This window comes from Solanum pennellii, chromosome 5, assembly GCF_001406875.1.
Source record: "Solanum pennellii chromosome 5, SPENNV200".
NCBI lineage: Eukaryota > Viridiplantae > Streptophyta > Magnoliopsida > Solanales > Solanaceae > Solanum > Solanum pennellii.
The window spans coordinates 13,134,107-13,153,292 of NC_028641.1; the positions used below are offsets into that span (position 1 = coordinate 13,134,107).

At 35.5% G+C, this 19,186-nt stretch overlaps 2 protein-coding genes across 2 annotated transcripts; one reads left to right on the plus strand and one right to left on the minus strand.

The window, feature by feature from the left end:
- The first annotated feature begins 2,196 nt into the window (after positions 1–2,196).
- Positions 2,197–6,901, plus strand: LOC107019330. Its single transcript, XM_015219855.1, has 12 exons — positions 2,197–2,557; positions 2,781–3,247; positions 3,289–3,502; positions 3,585–3,764; positions 3,850–3,939; positions 4,117–4,271; positions 4,419–5,150; positions 5,260–5,610; positions 5,854–5,968; positions 6,084–6,279; positions 6,346–6,541; positions 6,650–6,901. Exons 1-12 carry the CDS (start codon positions 2,197–2,199, stop codon positions 6,899–6,901), a joined length of 3,309 nt encoding a protein of 1,102 aa, XP_015075341.1.
- A 5,477-nt stretch (positions 6,902–12,378) lies between these two features.
- On the minus strand, positions 12,379–18,659 carry LOC107019064 (agamous-like MADS-box protein AGL9 homolog). The gene is made up of 8 exons (XM_015219646.2): positions 18,416–18,659; positions 17,460–17,538; positions 14,048–14,115; positions 13,856–13,955; positions 13,737–13,778; positions 13,540–13,581; positions 13,010–13,143; positions 12,379–12,662 (listed from the first exon to the last, which is right to left on the minus strand). The coding sequence occupies exons 1-8, from the start codon at positions 18,598–18,600 to the stop codon at positions 12,587–12,589; spliced, it is 726 nt and encodes a 241-aa protein (XP_015075132.1). The 5' UTR covers positions 18,601–18,659; the 3' UTR covers positions 12,379–12,586.
- Positions 18,660–19,186: the final 527 nt, after the last annotated feature.

The window sequence follows — 19,186 nt, forward strand, 5'->3', positions numbered from 1 at the left end:
AAATGGCACTTGTTACAAAATGGAAATTAGGAGGAAAAAAAATAAACAAACAAGGGTAATGTTGCATGCTTGCGACTTGTGTTGTGCACTGTTAATGGGTGGAATTATTTTTATTTTATTCATTTACAAAATTAAGTTACTAATTTTTGATATATTGAGATAGGTAATTAATTATTGGGTATATATTATATGATTTAACATTGAATTCTAGGGTATTTAAGTGATTAAGGTTAAAATCTTGGCTTGAAATTTGACAAATATGATATATTTTGGCATATAAATTATATCAAGATTTGGGGTTTGTTTAGAGATATGAGTGAGTTTTAGGGTCTATGATATACCTATAACAATTTGAATGTCCACAAACTCGCTTACTTACGAATATTGCATCATTGGTAGATCGTGAACATTCCGAAACTTTGCAAAAAGGGAAGGAACTATCTTGAGGATTCGTGACACGAGCTCGGCACTTGAGGTATGTTAAGACTTTTTAGACTTGTTGAATGATGTTTTCCTAATTAAAGATAAAAAATGAAAATAGAAAAAGGGGTAAGGGCGAAAGATGGGGGTCTCGTATCAATGGTGTGACGGGTATTGGTACGAGTACCGGTGTTATAAAATGGAAAGTTACTACTATAGAATAGGGATTGTAATTTGAGAATTTCTAAAGCATATGGGCATTAACTGATATATTATTAACTTGAAATTATTGTGTGATAGTGTTTTCTTTATTATACCCGTATAGTTGTGATAATTGAGGTGGTTATGTTTATGTTGATATTGATTGAGTGAGATACATCATCATCCCCTTAATTCAAATAATATTGTGCACATGCATTGACATGAGATTGATTATAAGTTGGGCACATGGATATCGTCCGTGCTGGGGATGGTGAGATGTTAAGATTGTAATTTGGGCACGTGGAGACCGTCCGTGCGGAAATTGTTTGACATTATGATAGTGCGTTGAGATTGTCCGCACAGACACGTGGAGATCGTTCGTGTTGGTATATGGACCTCGCGAGTCCCCCATGGGTCATGAGCTCTCGATGTACTTCCGAGGAGTATCATGTATATACGGTTTAGTGAAAACTGGTATTCTGAGACATATCATTACATTGTATCGTATTGCATTGCATTTCATCACATCATTCATTCTTGATGATTATGTGTTTTATTTGGTGTTTGGAAAGTACTTGATGTCTGATTACCTTAATTGATGAAACTTAAATAGTAAGTGTAATATATATATACTTGTATAATTTAAGAATTTATTTTTCTTATAAACTCCCGTCACTACTTCTTCGTTGTCGGTCAATGAGACATACTGGTACACGTTGTTTCGTACTCATACTACACTTGTTGCACTCTTTGTGGTGCAGATTCGATTCCGAGTAGGAGCACATCTCGAGGAGCAGTTTGAGTCCGAGTTTAAAGTGTCTTGGAGTTGTGGTGAGCTGCTTGGCTGTTCCGTGGCCCATACCTCTCTCTATCTTTTACTTATTTTGTTATTCAGTATTCAGACAGGATATCCCTTATGTTAGATTTGTCATTTTAGTTTCAGACTTGCATCGTATTTTAGAAGCTCTTGTACTTATGACACCAATTCTTGGGTAGTACATTTCTTCAGTTTTCCGCATTCGTACTTATGAGGAACTCAGGGTTAGAGATTTGACTAATTGTTATCTTTTCACTCATTAGTTAGTTAAGTTTGTTAAAATATGTTGGTTGACTTATCTATTGGTTGGGAACATAGGTGCCATCACGACTCGTAATTATTGGGTCGTGATAATTTGGTATCAGAGCCCTAGGTTCATCGATCTCACGAGTACAAGAGCAATGTCTAGTAGAGTCTTGCGGATCGGTATGTAGACGTCCATACCTATCTTCGAGAGGCTATAGGACATTTAGGAAATATTTTGTTCTTTCATTCACTATCTTGCACACTTGATATTGTTAAAATTCTAATCTCGATATCTCATTCTCTCAGATGGCGAGGACTCGTACACCGGCAAGTGGTAGTAAGGATCCTATTCCTGCGCCTGCTTCTTGAACACTATTTGAGGTAGGGGCAGGAGATGAGCTCGAGGTCGGGGTAGGGGTCGTATTGCAGCACCTGTGGAAGGTCAAGTACCAATAGCTACCCAGGGCCGTGATAGGACCGTACCTCTTGATGCAGATGTTATTCATGGGGATATGCAAGATCGTGTCGAGGGGGATGGGCCAGCACAGGCTCCACCTAGTACTATTGTCACCCCAGTGCTTCAAGATACCTTGGCTCGTATGTTAGGAATCCAAGAGGGGATGGCTCAGGTAGGAGCTTTGCCTGTCACTTCTGATGGCTCACAGACCCATGTTGGAGGTCAGACCTCAGATCCGATAGTTGCTCTAGATTCTCAGACTCTTAGGACTCAGCCAGCTGCTGTTGTAGCTCCTCGTTTTGATAGTATGGAGTTTACAGATATTGCATCACATTTAGCAAACAGAATTTCTATGACCATTGATCAGCAAAACAAATTTGGGAGGTTCAGACTAATGAATCCTCCTACTTATATTGGTGAGTTAACTGAGGATGCATATGAATTTATAGTTAGTTGTCATGAGAGGTTGCATAATCTTGGATTAGTGGAGTCTCATGGAGTTGAGTACACATCATTTCAGATGACTGGCTCTACCAAGCAGTGGTGGAGGCATTATATTAGTAGTAGGCCATCTGGATCCCCTCCACTATCCTGGACTCAGTTTACTTAGGTATTTCTATACAAATTTGTTCCATGCAGTGAGAGGGAGTGCAAGAGGGACGAGTTTGAGGGTTTTGCAGCAAGGTGGTATATCAGTTATAGAGTATGAGGGTAAATTTCATGCCTTGGATAGGCATGCTTCAATGATACATCCCATAGAGGTTGAGAGAGTGAGAAGGTTTGTTAAGGGGCTGATTATTCTGATTCACCTAGGAGTTTCTCAGGTTGCTGCTTCTGGTGTTCCATTCCAGAAAGTGGTAGATGTTGCTAAGGAGTTGGAGATGATTCGGCGTGAGGGATTTGAGCAGCGTGAGGGCAAGAGGACTCATTATTCAGGTGATTATGGTGGTGCTCCACCTAGGAGTCGATGTTACTTGGGAAGAGGTTCTCACCCTCGGTCCAGCAGACCCATTCATGCTGCTATACCAGCGTTTGAGACTGGTTACCCTAGGCGTAGATCTTCGAGCTCAGTGCATACTTCACAGGGTTCACCTTCTAGACCTATAGTTTGTGGAGGGCATTCTGTTCATTTAGGTCCTCTCATCAGCCTGCATCTCGTAGGGGCTATTTTGAGTTTGGTGATATGGGACACTATGTGAGAGACTGCCCTAGGACCAGACGTGGTGGCTTACATCAGAGTTCTCAGGCTTCGACTTCTAGGGCTGCACAACCTCCGGCTATGGGTGGTGCACAAAATGGTAGAGATAGTTCTCATTCAGGTAGAGGTGTTTCTCCTTCTGGTCGAGGTGGTGGTCGTGGAGGTTCACAATCTAAGGGAGGTCGTTCACTGTTATGATTTTCAGGGTAGGCCAGAGGCTGAGGCTTCAGATGCTGTTATCACAGGTATTATTCCGGTTTGTCATCGACCAGCTACTGTATTATTTGATCCAGGCTCTACTTATTCTTATGTGTCCACATATTTTGCACCTACTCTGGATATATTATGTGAGTATCTTGATTTTCCGATATACGTTTCTACTCCTGTCGGGGATTCTGTAGTGGTAGATCGGGTGTATCGATTATGTATTGTTACCTTGATGGGATATGACACTTATGCGGATTTAAAGGTCTTTAGATATGGTAGATTTTGATGTGATTCTTGGTATAGATTGGTTATCTTATTACCATGCAATTATAAATTACTATGCCAAGACAATCACTTTAGCTATGCCTGGAATTCCAGTAGTAGAATGGAGAGGTTCTCTTAGTCACCCTCCTAAGGGTGTGATATCATTTCTTAAGGGTCGTTAGTTGGTGGAGAGAGGATGTTTGGCTTACTTGGAACACATTCGAGATACTAGTGTTGAGACCCCTATGCTTGAGACGATTCCAGCGGTGAGTGAATTTTTGGAGGTATTCCTGACAAATTTTCCAGGTCTTCCACTAGATCGTGATATTGATTTTTGTATTGATGTGGATCTAGGCACTCAGCCTATTTCCATTCCTCCTTATCGTATGGCACCGGCTGAATTGAAAGTGTTGAGGGAGCAGTTGCAGGATTTGTTGAGCAAAGGTTTTATTAGACCGAGTGTATCTCCTTGGGGTGACCCAATGTTATTTTTGAAGAAGAAAGATGGATCTATGCGTATGTGTATTGACTATCGACAGTTGAACAAGGTAACCAACAGAAACTAGTACCCGATACCTCGTATTGATGACTTATTTGATCAGTTGCAGGGTGCTTCAGTTTTCTCCAAGATTTATTTGAGATCTGGTCATCACCAGCTGAAGGTTAGGGCGGAAGATATCCCTAAGACAGCTTTTCGAACACGTTATGTCCATTACGAGTTTTTGGTGATGTCTTTTGGATTGACTAATGCCCCTGCAGCTTTTATGGACTTGATGAATGGAGTTTTCAGACCGTATTTAGATTCATTTGTTATTGTCTTCTTAGATGATATATTGATATACTCACGCACTAAGGAGGAACATGAACATCATTTGAGGATCGTGCTTGGGATTCTAAAGGAGAAGCTTTATGCAAAGTTTTCGAAGTGTGAGTTCTGGCTCAGTTTGGTAGCATTCTTGGGACATGTAGTGTCCAAGGAGGGTATTATGGTGGACCCTAAGAAGATCGAGGCGGTTAGAGATTGGGTCAGACCTGCTTCAGTCACTGAGATTCAGAGTTTTTTTGGCCTTGCTGGTTATTATAGACGGTTTATAGAGGGTTTCTCATCCATTGCATCTCCATTAACTAGATTGACACAGAAGGAGGTGACTTTTCAGTGGCCTAATGAGTGTGAGGTTAGTTTCCAAAATCTCAAGACTTTATTGACTACTGCTCCGATTTTGACCCTACCCGTGGAGGGAGAGGGTTTTGTTGTATATTGTGATGCTTCTCGGATTGGTATGGGTTGTGTATTGATGCAAAAGGGAAAGGTGACAGCTTATGCGTCGAGGCAGTTGAAGGTTCATGAGAAGAACTACCCTATTCATGATTTAGAGTTGGCGGCTGTTGTGTTTGCATTGAAGATTTGGAGGCATTATCTTTATGGTGTGCATTGTGAGGTGTTCACAGATCATCGTAGTCTCCAGTATATTCAATAAGAGATATCTCACTTTGAGGCAGCGGAGATGGTTGGAGTTGCTCAAGGACTACGACATGACTATTCTTTATCATCCAGGTAAGGCAAATGTTGTAGCAGATGCCTTGAGTCGGAAGGCAGTAAGTATGGGTAGTCTAGCCATGTTACAGGGTAGCGAGCGTCTTTTAGCTAGGGATTTCCAATCCTTGGACAATAGCTTTGTGAGACTTGATATTTCAGAATCTGGTAGGGTGTTTGCTTATATGGAGGCTAGGTCATCCTTGTTGGAGCATAGTCGAGCTCAACAGTTTGATGATGGTGACTTATGTAAGTTTAGGGACAAGGTATTAAAAGGAGAAGCCAAGGCTTCAATTCTTGATACTAAGGGAGTTTTGAGGATTAAAGGTCGTATCTGTGTTCCTCGTACAGGTGATTTGACTAGATTAATCATGGAGGAGGCCCATAGTTCGAGGTACTCTATTCATCTGGGGGCTACTAAGATGTATCGTGACTTGAAGCAACATTATTGATGGTGTCGTATGAAGAGGGACATAGTAGATTTTGTATCCCGTTGTTTGAATTGTCAGCAAGTGAAGTATGAACACCAAAAGCCCGGAGGTGTGACACAAAGGATGTCTATACCTGAGTGGAAGTGGGAGCGTATTGCTATGGACTTTGTGGTAGGATTGCCACGCACCTTGGGTAAGTTCGATGCTATATGGGTCATTGTGGATCGACTGAAACTCAGAGAAGTTAGCCAAAATCTATAAGCGAGAGATAGTTCGTTTGCATGGGGTTCCTATATCTATTATTTCAGATCGTGGCACCCAATTTCCATCTCATTTCTGGCGGTCTATGCAGAAGGAGTTGGGCACTCGGGTGGATCTCAGTACAACCTTCCACCCTCAGACTGATGGTCAGTCTGAACGGACTATTCAGGTTTTTGAGGACATGTTGTGTGCATGTGTGATTGACTTTGGTGGTCACTGGGATCAGTTCTTGCCATTAACGGTGTTTGCTTACAATAATAGTTACCATTCGAGCATTAAGATGGCACCATTTGAGGCTTTGTATGGTAGGAGATGTCGATCTCCAATTAGATGGTTTGATGCATTTGAGGTTAGACCGTGGGGTACAGATTTGCTGAGGGAGTCCTTGGACAAGGTCAAATTGATCCAAGATAGACTTCTCATGGCTCAAAGTAGGAAAAAGAGTTATGCAGATAGGAAGGTTCATGATTTGGAGTTTATGGTTGGAGAGAGGGTTCTATTGAAGGTTTCACCCATGAAGGGTGTGATGAGATTTGTAAAGAAGGGGAAGTTGAGCCCAAGGTATATTGGTCCTTTCGAGATTGTGGAGCGTATTGGTGAGGTGGCTTATCAGTTGGCTTTGCCACTTGGATTGTCAGGCGTCCATCCTGTATTTCATATTTCGATGTTGAAGAAGTATCATCAGGGTGGTGCTCATGTGATACAATGGGATTCATTGTTACTTGATCAAAATTTGACTTTTGAGAAAGAGCCGGTTACCATTTTGGATAGACAAGTTCGAAAGTTGAGGTCAAAAGAGATTGCTTCAGTAAAGGTTCAATGGAAGCATCGTCTACATGGAGACAGAGTAAGACATGAGGAGTAAATATCCTCATCTTTTTTAGCGTTCAGGTTAGCTCTTTTCTTTTTACGTTCGGGGACGAACGTTTGTTTAAGTGGTAGGTGATGTAACGACCCGCTGGTCGTTTTGAAAACTATGACTATTTTGACTCTTTTTGGAAAAATTAAAGGGAGTATTTTAACTATCTGATAACTACGAGTACCTAGTTGATGAAACTTTTTATTAAATAAGTAATATAGATAATAGGTTAGTGGGGTTTCACAGTTAATAAACTCTTGCTTAAAAAATAAAAGAAGTGGAGGCAGAAACTTACCGTAGGCGATGAACGAGAGGAAACACAATAAAAATTGCTCAAGTGAACACAAGCAATTTCCATTCTTTTTCAATTCTGCATATTAAAGTAGGTTGTCAGAGGGCATTAGATTGTTGTTATTATTATATTCTTATGTTGTTTATTAAGGGTGTTTTTTTTTGTTTTCGTGGGTAAGATGCAGTGTATAGTTGAATAGAGATTTTATTTATTGTCACGGGTTGGGATTTCTGGGGACGTTAGTGTGGTTATTAGGTGATAGTCTAATGAATTCCTAATCGGTAATGGTTGTCTCATGTAGTATTATGTAAAAGTTGGAATTTGGATACGAACGTAGTGTGAAATCTGGGATTTGGTCTGCAATTGTTTTCTCCCTTATTATATTTTTGTATAAGAATGATGGGGAAAAGATTGAGACAATCATTGGGCAATGATTGCCAATGATTGGCATTTGACAAACAATTTGGCAAAAATGGCACTTGTTACAGAATGGAAATTATGAGGAAAAAAAATAAACACACAAGGTCATGTTGCAGGCTTGCGACTTATGGTGTGCGTTGTTAGTGGGTGGAATTATTTTTATTTAATTCATTTACAAAATTAAGTTACTAGTTTTTTAATATATTGAGATAGATAATTAATATATTATATGATTTAACATTGAATTCTAGGGTATTTAAGTGATTAAGGTTAAATCTTGACTTGAAATTTGACAAATATGATATATTTTGGCATATAAATTATATCAAGATTTGGGGTTTGTTGAGATATATGAGTGAGTTTTAGGGTCTATGATATACCTATAATAATTTGAATGTCCGCAAACTCGCTTACTTACGAATATTGCATCATTGGTAGATCGTGAACATTCCGAAACTTTGCAAAAAGCGAAGGAACTATCTTGACGATTTGTGACACGAGCTCGGCACTTGAGTTTTGTTAAGACTTTTTAGACTTGTTGAAGGAAGTTTTCCTAATTAAAGATACAAATAAAAATAGACAAAGGGGTAAGGGCAAAAGATGGGGGTCTCGTATCAACGGTGTGACGGGTATTGGTACGAGTACCAGTGTTATAAAACGGAAAGTTACTACTATAGAATGTGGATTGTAATTTGAGAATTTCCAAAACATATGGGCATTAGCTGATATATTATTGACTTGAAATTATTGTGTGATTTTGTTTTCTTTATTATACCCGTATAGTTGTGATAATTGAGGTGGTTATGTTTATGTTGATATTGATTGATTGAGATGCATCATCATCCCCTTATATTGAAATAATATTGTGTACATGTATTGACATGAGATTGAGTATAAGTTGGGCACGTGGAGATCGTCCGTGCTGGGGATGGTGAGATGTTAAGATTGTAATTTGGGCACGTGGAGACCGTCCGTGCGGAAATTGTTTGATATTATGATAGTGCGTTGAGATCGTCCGCACAAACACGTGGAGATCCTCCGTTTCGGTATATGGACCTCGCGAGTCCCCCATGGGTCATGAGCTCTCGATGTATTTCTGAGGAGTATCATGTATATACGGTTGAGTGAGTACTGGGTATTCTGAGATATATTATTACATGGTATCATATTGCATTGCATTTCATCACATTATTCATTCTTGATGATTATGTGTTTTGTTTGCTGTTTGGAAAGTACTTGATATCTGATTACCTTTATTGATGAAACTTAAATAGTAAGTGTAATATATACATACTTGTATAATTTAAGAATTTATTTTTCATATATAAACTCCCGTCACTACTTCTTCGTTGTCGGTTAATGAGACGTACTGGGTACACGTGGTTTCGTACTCATACTACACTTGTTGCACTCTTTGTGGTGCAGATTCGTCCGAGTAAGAACACATCTCGAGGAGTAGTTTGAGTCCGAGTTTGGAGTGTCTTGGAGTTGTGGTGAGCTGCTTGGCTGTTCCATGGCCCACACCTCTCTCTATCTTTTACTTATTCTGGTATTCAGTATTTAGACAAGATATCCCTTATATTAAATTTGTCATTTTAGTTTCAGACTTGCATCGTATTTTAGAAGCTCTTGTACTTATGACACCAATTCTTGGGTAGTACTTTTTTCAGTTTTCCGCATTCGTACTTATAAGGAACTCAGGGTTGGAGATTTGGATAATTGTTGTCTTTTCACTCATTAGTTAGTTAAGTTTGTTAAAATATGTTGGTTGGCTTCCTATTGGTTGGGAACATAGGTGCCATCACGAGTCGTGATTTTTGGGTCGTGACATAAAAATTCTTCATTGCCAGTTGATCCATGTAGATTATCTCCTTGTTGAGTTCTCAGACTCCCCATTTCTCTTAACTTCTCGACAATTATATTATCTAGAGCAACAATATCAATTTCCTGTGAAGTCTCAACACCAACATAGGATCCACTGCCATATTCTCTTATCATTTCATCGATAGATATTTTGGCAGCTTTAGAACTTTCAAAAATCATATCATTTGTCTTTAAGACTTCAATATCATCTTCTTCCTTTATTTGATCTCTACTTTCTCTATCTGCTTCCAGAATTTTCTCTTGAGTCATTAGTTGACCTTGATATTGCCGATGATTGACCATGTACTTCCACTTTCAAAACATCTTCCTCAATGCTTTCTTTAAAAAGGTTTTCATTAACAGATGTAGTTTCAGATACTACATGTTCAAGATCATCTTCTTTGATTTCTTCAATAGCATCTACCATGTCATCACTGGGAACATCCGCAAAAATTTCTTGCTTTATGCCGACAACATCAATTTCTTGCTTCTCCATGTGATCGACTATAATATATTCCAGATCCTTGATCCAATATTTTTCTACATTAATGGAAATCATGACATCTATTGCTCGAGCCTCAACTGCTAAACATTGTTTCAACTCTTCTTCGTCAATAACTATTTGAGCCATATTGCTTTCCTTAGCTCAGCAATATCTTTTTATATGCCCTATTTCGCAACAACGATAACATTTCAGAGGCTTCTTACCATAATAGTTAGAAAGTTCTTCCTTCTCTCTAGGTGAGTGTGAACCATCTAAGAATCGAGAGGGTGGCCTATCTCCTGTTTTTCCTTTATAGTTTCTCTTGTAGGCTACAAGAGCATCTCTTTCTCCATTCTTGACAAACACACTAGCCAACTGCTTGGCTAGTAATTCTTGTGACGACAACAAATTTTCAAATTCCTCCAAGGATGGTTGTTGAGCCCATCCTTGAATCGACATCACAAATGAACTATATTCAGGTTTTAATCCATGAATGACTATTCTTCTCATTCGTGCTTCAGAAATAGCCTCTTCCGGATTCAACAAAGATATCTCAGAACATAAGTTCTTAATCTTCAAAAAATACTTAGAGATAGAAAGATTACCTTGAGTGGTGTTAGCCAATTCATTCTCCAATATCAACAGTCGAGCTTCATTCTTCTCGTTGAACAAGTGATCAAGGGTCCTCTATATCTCATGAGCTAATTTACACTTTATAATGTGATCAAATAAACTGGAGGAGATTGTCCTTTTCAGAATGAACTCCGCCTTCGCATTAACCTGCTTCCACTTCTTGTATGCACTGCTATATTTCGGTCCGTCAGCAGGAGGACTTGTGTCATTCCCATTAACAACATCCCACAAATCCTCTCCCACAAGTTATGATTCCATACATATCTTCCATACCTTAAAATTGGACTGATTCAACAACTCCATCCCCAGTCCATTAACACGACCGTTAAAATCCATCTATGCAAACTAGTTGAATCTACCACAAACCCGATCTTAAAATAACACCCGCGAGTCAATCTACGACTATGACTTTGATACCATATAGAGAATAGCAGAAGAAAAGTATAATTGGAGAACCTTTTGCTAGCCCAAGCTAAGATCGTTAACTAAGATCGGAAGATTCAACTAAGAAAGAGGAAGCTAGTAAGGAGAACTTGATTATGGAAGAATACTCTTTTATTAGGTTGTTCTTGGTTTGCTTGGGTTAATTACAAATGACTAAGATCACCCCTATTTATACTTATGTAAGAATGGTTCTAAATACTACAAGATCTAGGCTCTTCAATCATTTACTACAAATATCTCTCTAGAATATCTACTACTCTAGACTATCTAGATTTTTCCTTACTATAAATATCTAATTGTCTACAATATCTAGACTTTTCTTAGACACAAAACAAATACTAAAGATATCTATATAAAACTCTAGAAAGTTCTACTAAAAATCTATGATATTTTTTGTACTTCCAAAAAATAAACTTTAGTTTTTCACAATCACAAGTACTTTATGTTATGCCTTAACGTATGTGATTTTGAATCAAGGGGGGAGTGTTGACAATTGATTTAAAAAAGAGTCTAAGTCACCGCGTAAAATAAATCATTTACTGTGAGTTGAATAAGTCTTTTACTAGAGTTGAAAGAGTCTTTGTTAGGTTGATATTGTTTATGGTCCTTTCTTAGTTTCTAGTCAAGTAGGAATCATGATAGATATTATCTTCCTGCGTTTGTAAGCCTATAAAGGCAGATATTTCCGATTAATAAATACCGCTCTTCTACAAAGTATTCCCTTCGTCTTTATGTAGCTCTAAATTGTTAAGTTAAAGAACTTTTGTTTTTCCTACATGATGTCTTGTTACTCTCTTTCTGTTGCTATTTAGGGTAATATTATCCCGAGTGTAATTATCATTTTGTCCAAACACCAACTAGGGTCCATTTGTATACTTACGCCATTACATCTCAATAGTATTCCACCTTAAATATTACTGACAACAGACCATTGTGGGTTGTTTGTCGAGCCCTGATGAGGGAGTTGGTTTTTGGATTTTGTTTTGGGGGAGGCTGTAATTTCATTGATTAAACAGTGAGTAAGAACCAGAAATATATTCACAAATAATAATAATACTCATACAATAGAGTTTCAACTACTATATGTGAATCTGTGGAATCCCAGGATTAAGTTTTATCCGTAGAAATTGAAATATCAAGATAACATCTACTGTCTAATTACATAGCTAAACTGTGACTAGCTCGTTCGATTGCCAGTTTCAGACAAGTGAGAACCACTCATAAGAGGGGACGAGCCTAAGGAACTATAGCTCGAGAGCACGCTGGCTAGTGTACATTGTACACTAGACTTGTCTCTGTTCATTGTGACGTTAGACTCAAACATAGCAACAACTAAAGAATAGAAGATGGAGGAACATAAGTCAACTGATTAAGCACTCAAAGAAATCTAGTTTATGATTTACTAATAACGGGATTGTCTTATGGATCCCCGTTAGGTCCAGGATGAAACATTTTCTCAAACAACATACAGAAATTAGGAGATATTCAATGTTTATGATGATAGGAAAACCATTGAGCATATTTATAATAATGTTATGATCAGAATCGTGAGCCTTCAAGGCAACCAGCCAGCCATGTAGTTATTCACACTAGGCCCTGCTCCTCCTACTGTTATTGGATCATTCTGATACCTGCCATAATATTTCCAAAAAAAAACTATCTATTAGTTTCGCAACAGAAAATATACATGAAGCATGTCACACAAATGATCGATTGATATAACATAGACACATAGTATGCAACATAGCTAACTTAATACGGGGTCACTCAATGCAGTTTAATTGACTTTAGCTATTTGTTGGATTGTTTTAACTCTCCTCTAGGAATTACCACCTTTTTTCTTCCTTAATAACTTGATAAAGTTAAAGTTAGCGTATGCTTATCATCTGAGCAAACTCCTCTTGTCCCTTGTTGGGTGGTGAATTATCTTCTCAAACATATTGAAATAGATATATGTTCCAAAAAGTTGAGGGCATACCCAATTTGCAAAGTAGGTTCACAATCCAAAGGATGAAAGAAGCCATCGCCCTGAGTTTGAGTTGTTTGCCGGCCATAGCCCACATCTTGTGCATTTGGCTGCCACTGCAGATTTAGTTGGCTTCCTTCCATCAACTACAAAATGAAGTTGACAGTTAAATATTTAGTACTAAATATACATATGATACTTCATATTCTTTTGAAGCAACTATGACCAAGACATGAGATATTGGTTCTTTTGGTGACACCTATCCCAATGTAAGCTATTAGTAAAAGGTCATACCTCATCTCGATCTTATTAAACGATAAGTAAACAGATCAATAATGTTTTTCTCTATGTATATATATATATATATACTTGCATTCCCAAGGTCCTTTTCCAGAAGACATTCTTTTAGATTATATAAATGTACTGTAGTTTTGAATAACTCTTTCAGTCAGGAATTTGATCAAACCAAAGGAAAGAGTGACGTTACTATCTCAAGAAAGTCACTTATATCTCTAAAGGAGAATAAGGAAAAATGCACCTACCCTTTGTTTCAAGGTTCTGTTGGCTTCGTTCAATGCATGTTCCTGTCATATGAAAGGTTACCATATCCCGATGAATATAAGTAGGAAATCTCAAAAGTTTATGTTTTTTTTTTGGTAAAGAAACATTACATTGATACCAAAAGTAATACTACCTCAAGGCATATTGTTGAAAGCTAGATTAAAATAAACATATGTACCTTTCTCTGATAATCTGTAAGTTGATCCAACATTAACTGAGTCTGTAAAATTGGGAACTAGTGGTCAGTGCAATCGAACAAATCTAAAGGGATATATGTATGTATATGTGAATATTTACCCGAGTTGATCTGATCTGTTTGAGCGACATATCAAGTTGTCTCTCAAGTGATTCAAGTTCTTTGCTGTTCAAAGGACCAAGATCTTCACCAAGAAGATTCCTATTCACAAAATCATCAAAATAACTAGTTAATTATTGTGAAAACGCAGTTGATAAATTAACAAATTAAATGAATTGCTTTCTTCGAAATACCTCTGTGATCGCTGCAATGCTTCGTAACGTCCTTTAAGCTTCAAGTACTCCTGCTGGCTACTAATTTCCTATCACCATTAACAGTAATACAATTATTATGTTTTTTTGCCTTGTTAATTGCTTAGCACTTGACTTTATCTTGTTCTACCAACCACGGATTGCAGTAAAGTAGGAAAATATTGTTTAATTCTCTCCAATATGGATAACACGGATGGGAAAACCAAAAAAAAGAAACGGTTATCTTGTTCTTGCCAATTCCCCTTAGTTTTCAAATTTTATTTTGTATCAACAAAATTACATAATTTAAAAGTTTTATTTTAAAAAAACCATCAACTACCTTTATCATTAAACAAATTTGACATAACAAACTAAATTATCTTTTATGTAATATAAACATATACCCAACAAATAAACAAAATTTGAATTTTGTTAGAATTACAGTAAAACCTCTAAAAATTAATACAGATGGGACCATGAAATTTTATTATTTTGTAGAGATATTATTTAATCGATAAATTAATATTTATTAATTTAAAGAATGATTTGAGACTTAATGAAGGTTAATTTTGATTATATCAAAATAATTGTATCTTACTAATTTCAACACTGTGATGCTAAGGTAATAAGAGTTTTAAGATGTATTACTGTAACAAAGTTTATCTAGGATAATAAAAGACTATGACAAACTAATCTAGCAATGATTATTGTTTTGGATGTTGTCAATTTTGCAGTCCTTACTTGGACAATAAATATTCAGCAAGAGAAAATATCAAATTATTGTCGACACTGTAAAATTTGTTCGGGGGATGGAATCTCAGAGAATTTGAATGAACCCACTTGTGAAAACGTCATTCATGAACTTGAGGTTATGATTAATGATCTCAGTTACTACAGTAAAATGAATGTCAATAACATGTTGGATTACTCAGGTGAAATCGATACATATTCAGAGGTCCAAAATTAATAAAAATTGTGGATACTATCGAAAAAAATAATGTTGATGATGAAATTGAAGATGATACTATATTGGAACTAGTTACGCGTAAGAAAACACTTATCGCGTTTAAAAAATTTTATGGTGCAGTTCGAAAAGACAACATGGAAGCTCTTGGATGCAATAAGAAAAGGTAGGGATGAGCTTCAACTAAATTTAAATTTTAAGAAAAAACTGAACACAGTAGAATCATATTTATTAAATTGTCTTAAATATATTTGTATTTTAACAGTTTTATTAATTTATGATATTAATGGGACCATATATTTATATAGGAGTCTTCTGAAAATATTTATCTTATTATCTTATCGAAATTGATAATTTTTTCCATTGACTCAAGTCATAACTGGCAAAATATTATTTTAGAGAGATTATTAATTTATCGAGTATTAAGTTATAGAGGTTTTAATGTACTTATTTCATTATTTCTCCAAAATATCTCAATAAAAAGGCCTTTGAAAAGTTCTGTAAGGTTATTCGTAATATAAAATATACTTTGTATATGAATGTCCAATAAATGTAATCTCTCTATTTTACCACTACTTCTTCATCATATTATGTTCCACCTCTTCCATGACTTCAAACCCTTAATATTATGCCTTCTATCTTATAATTGTCATTGTTAATGCCAACTTTGTTTTATAACACTATAAATATAAATAACGAAAGAAGATAATTATGTTCTACTTTATTCTACATTGTTTTCTCTTGTTTTTTTATCATTATTATTTAGAGCTTAATTTTATTGCGATTCATACAAAAATCTTCTTAAACAATAGATTTCTTCATTTGCTGTTATTAGAATGTCATTTTCTTTTAAGAGTACATTTATATTCTGACTTTGGATCAAAGTCTTTTTTTTACTAAGGAACGAATTAAATTAGAATGTGTAGCTATATAGAAGGATAACCTGATTCACAAATATTCTACTAACTCTGTAAGTAGAGTTCAAAGAAGAGTCACACCACAAAGTGTGACGTAAACAGTCTAACTTTATGCGTTTTAAGTGTTGTTTCCACGACTCAAAGACAATATATCCTAATTTGTTGCTTTATTTTATTCTTAAAACCAATTGAAGAGAATTAAATATTAATATAGAAAATTGAATTATTATAAGCTGATTTAATTAAGTGGTATTGATAAGATCAATTAACAAATTTACAATTATTATTTTTGCAGATCAATAGATATTCTTGAAAGTCTTTTTAAATAAATAGAAATGAAACATATAGCAATTTAAATAGTAGAAAATATGAGAAATCACAAAACTGTTTAAAAGATGATTTCACCTTTTAAGACAAATAATAATTAAACTTACCATCACTTCATTATTAATGATAACAAAGCACATTGAAAATTCATGATTTGTTCTTCATAAGATCCAATGTGTTTTCAATGATTATGAATTACTTGCCAAGACTCAACTAACTATCCGTATAATACGTTACGTTAGAGAATGCACTTAGCTTGTTCTTGTTGGTTATCTGAGAGCTCCCAAAGAAATTTATATTATCCTGTTTCCTGTTTTCGTTGGATCCCCAAATCTTTTCACTTGCATTAATTACGCAAACATGTAATTTGACGTAATTTATGTTGCACAAACTTAAGCAATTTCTCAGAAAAGCTAAGTTGTTTAGACTCTTCAATTTCTGAAAGACGATGATGGAACAAAATATAGTTGGAACTTTGACCACTTATTTGGAGAACACATCATATATGGATGGGGATATCTTGATTAACAACTAGCTCACTTTTCATTTAAGTTGTTTGAACTTGGTGTGAGTGTTCTGGTTGGATCCTCTATGATCCAAATTTTATGATTTGTGATACCGATTTATATATGGATAGGTCGAGGCAATTCAACTAAAAATAATATAAATTTCTAAAAATAGAGTTCCTAACCTAAATTACGAGTTATTATGAGGAAAATTTGGGAGAAAATAATGATCTAGACCGAAGAAAATCCTGAAAGGAGATAAAAGGAAAAAGAGTGAGAGTACAAATTTATATAGTACTATACAAGATGTTCATTTTCTTTAATTTTACCTTAGTTTTTGTTTTAATTACCGAAACAATTGAATCTTTCTAGAATTTCTCTCTCGAATATGGTCAAAGTAACCAAAAATGATTGACCAGATTGGATACTCTTCCCACACCCACATCGTATCGACATATATAGATATTGCATTAAAATTGAAGAGTCCGAGCAATATGAACACTCCATGTCTAGTCTTTCTCTTTCATTACCTTACTAGATAGATTTCAAACCCTATAATTCTTTTTAAAATAATGAGATAGGGTATTGCTTCTCACCCTAGAGTAGGTTATAATTAACAGCAGTTACACATTAATTATGTCGTAATAAAGCAAGAATACTCACTAATTGTTGAAGAAAGAAGTTGAAATATTAACATTTACCAGTGCTTCTCGCGTTGATATATTCGGTTCAGGTGCTCCATAGTTGCACTTCTGGTACCTCTCCAACGTCTTTAGCATGCTGTTGTTCATTGTTACAAACATTTCATCAAACAAATAAATCAAAAAAATAAATTATCTAACGGTATTTGATTTTTCTTACAAAAATAAATATATTCATTTTCCATCTCTAAAACAGCTTGACAATTTATCTATTTCGAAATTTTTAGTCAGATCTAGGACACAAATCCAGTAAATGTAGCATTCTGATAGATCTACTTTCTTTTCTTAAAGATCTAGCTACGAAACCAAAAGACTTGTACCGTAACCGGATATAAGATCGTTTCATCAACTGATTTAAAGATCAATAAATTTTTAAGTGAAAAAGATTAAGAAGAAGAAGAAAAAAAATAATCAAAGTTTTGAAAGATGAGCTTCCATCGAAAGTAAATGATCAAAACAAATCCCAATAAAATATAAAAGTAGGGTTGTAAAAGCCCTAAAATTGCAAAATTTGTGAAAACACCAACCAAAATCTATATTGATGAATGAACAGTGAACCCTAAATTTGTTGATGATAAAATTTTCTCAAAGAAATAAGAGATATAATTAGCTTTATAGATCAGAACATCGAGAAATAAAAAAAGAGTTGTTTGGTTTAAGAGGTCAAAGAAGAAGAAAAAAGGAATTAAAATGAGCACAAAATAGAGGAGACTAACAAGGAAGACTGAGAAGAGAAACTCAACATAGATATAGAAATTTTATCTTCTTTTCATGATTTCCTCTTGCAGATCTAACAACACCTACAAGCACAAAGTCCTATACACTCCAAAATATTCACAAAAATGGAAAATTTACTCTCTACAAAATATATTTAAAAAAAAAGAAAGAAATACTTAAATCTTTTACTCATTTAGATCTCAAAAACAACAAGCTAGATAAATAATATTTGAATATACCTAGAACTACTGCAGAACTCATAGAGTTTTCCCCTATTAGAGAAGATGATAAGAGCAACCTCAGCATCACAAAGAACAGAAAGCTCATAAGCTTTCTTCAAAAGCCCATTTCTTCTCTTAGCAAAGGTCACTTGCCTGTTGATCTTGTTCTCTATTCTCTTTAGCTCAACCCTACCCCTTCCCATTTTTCTTTTTTCTCTTTCTCAAACTTACAAAAGCACAAAACCCCTTTTTTCTTTGTTTATATATACATATGCAATATGTATATATAGCCATAACCATAGTAAGCACCACACTACTACTACATTTATCTTACTATTACTCAAATTTTGTACCAAATACCAATTACGTATCATGTAAAGTGGTGAATATTTTATTTACAAAAATTAATTATGACATTGTCCTTTTATAGTGAATTTTATGTGTTTAATTATTCCTAGGGTATTTCGTATTATATGACATTGTCACGTTACACTTTTGTTGTCTTATTTGATATGTTTCTATTTTGTTTCTTGATTTTTAGTTTTAGAAAAAATCAATTTTGTTAGCTTTAAAATGACACCGGATTATCTCAATTTTCCCCTTATATTTTGAGCACCATATTTTGGATCAAGTCACAATTAAGAGTTTGTTGTTTTAAATTTTCTTTGGAAAAAAAAAAAGGAAACTTAACTTTTTGTCGATAGTGTGGTTCAAATCCATAACTTTTAGCCGTAAAAAACATTTTCACGATCCCTTATTTACAACTGAATTGTTAATTAATTTTGTTAT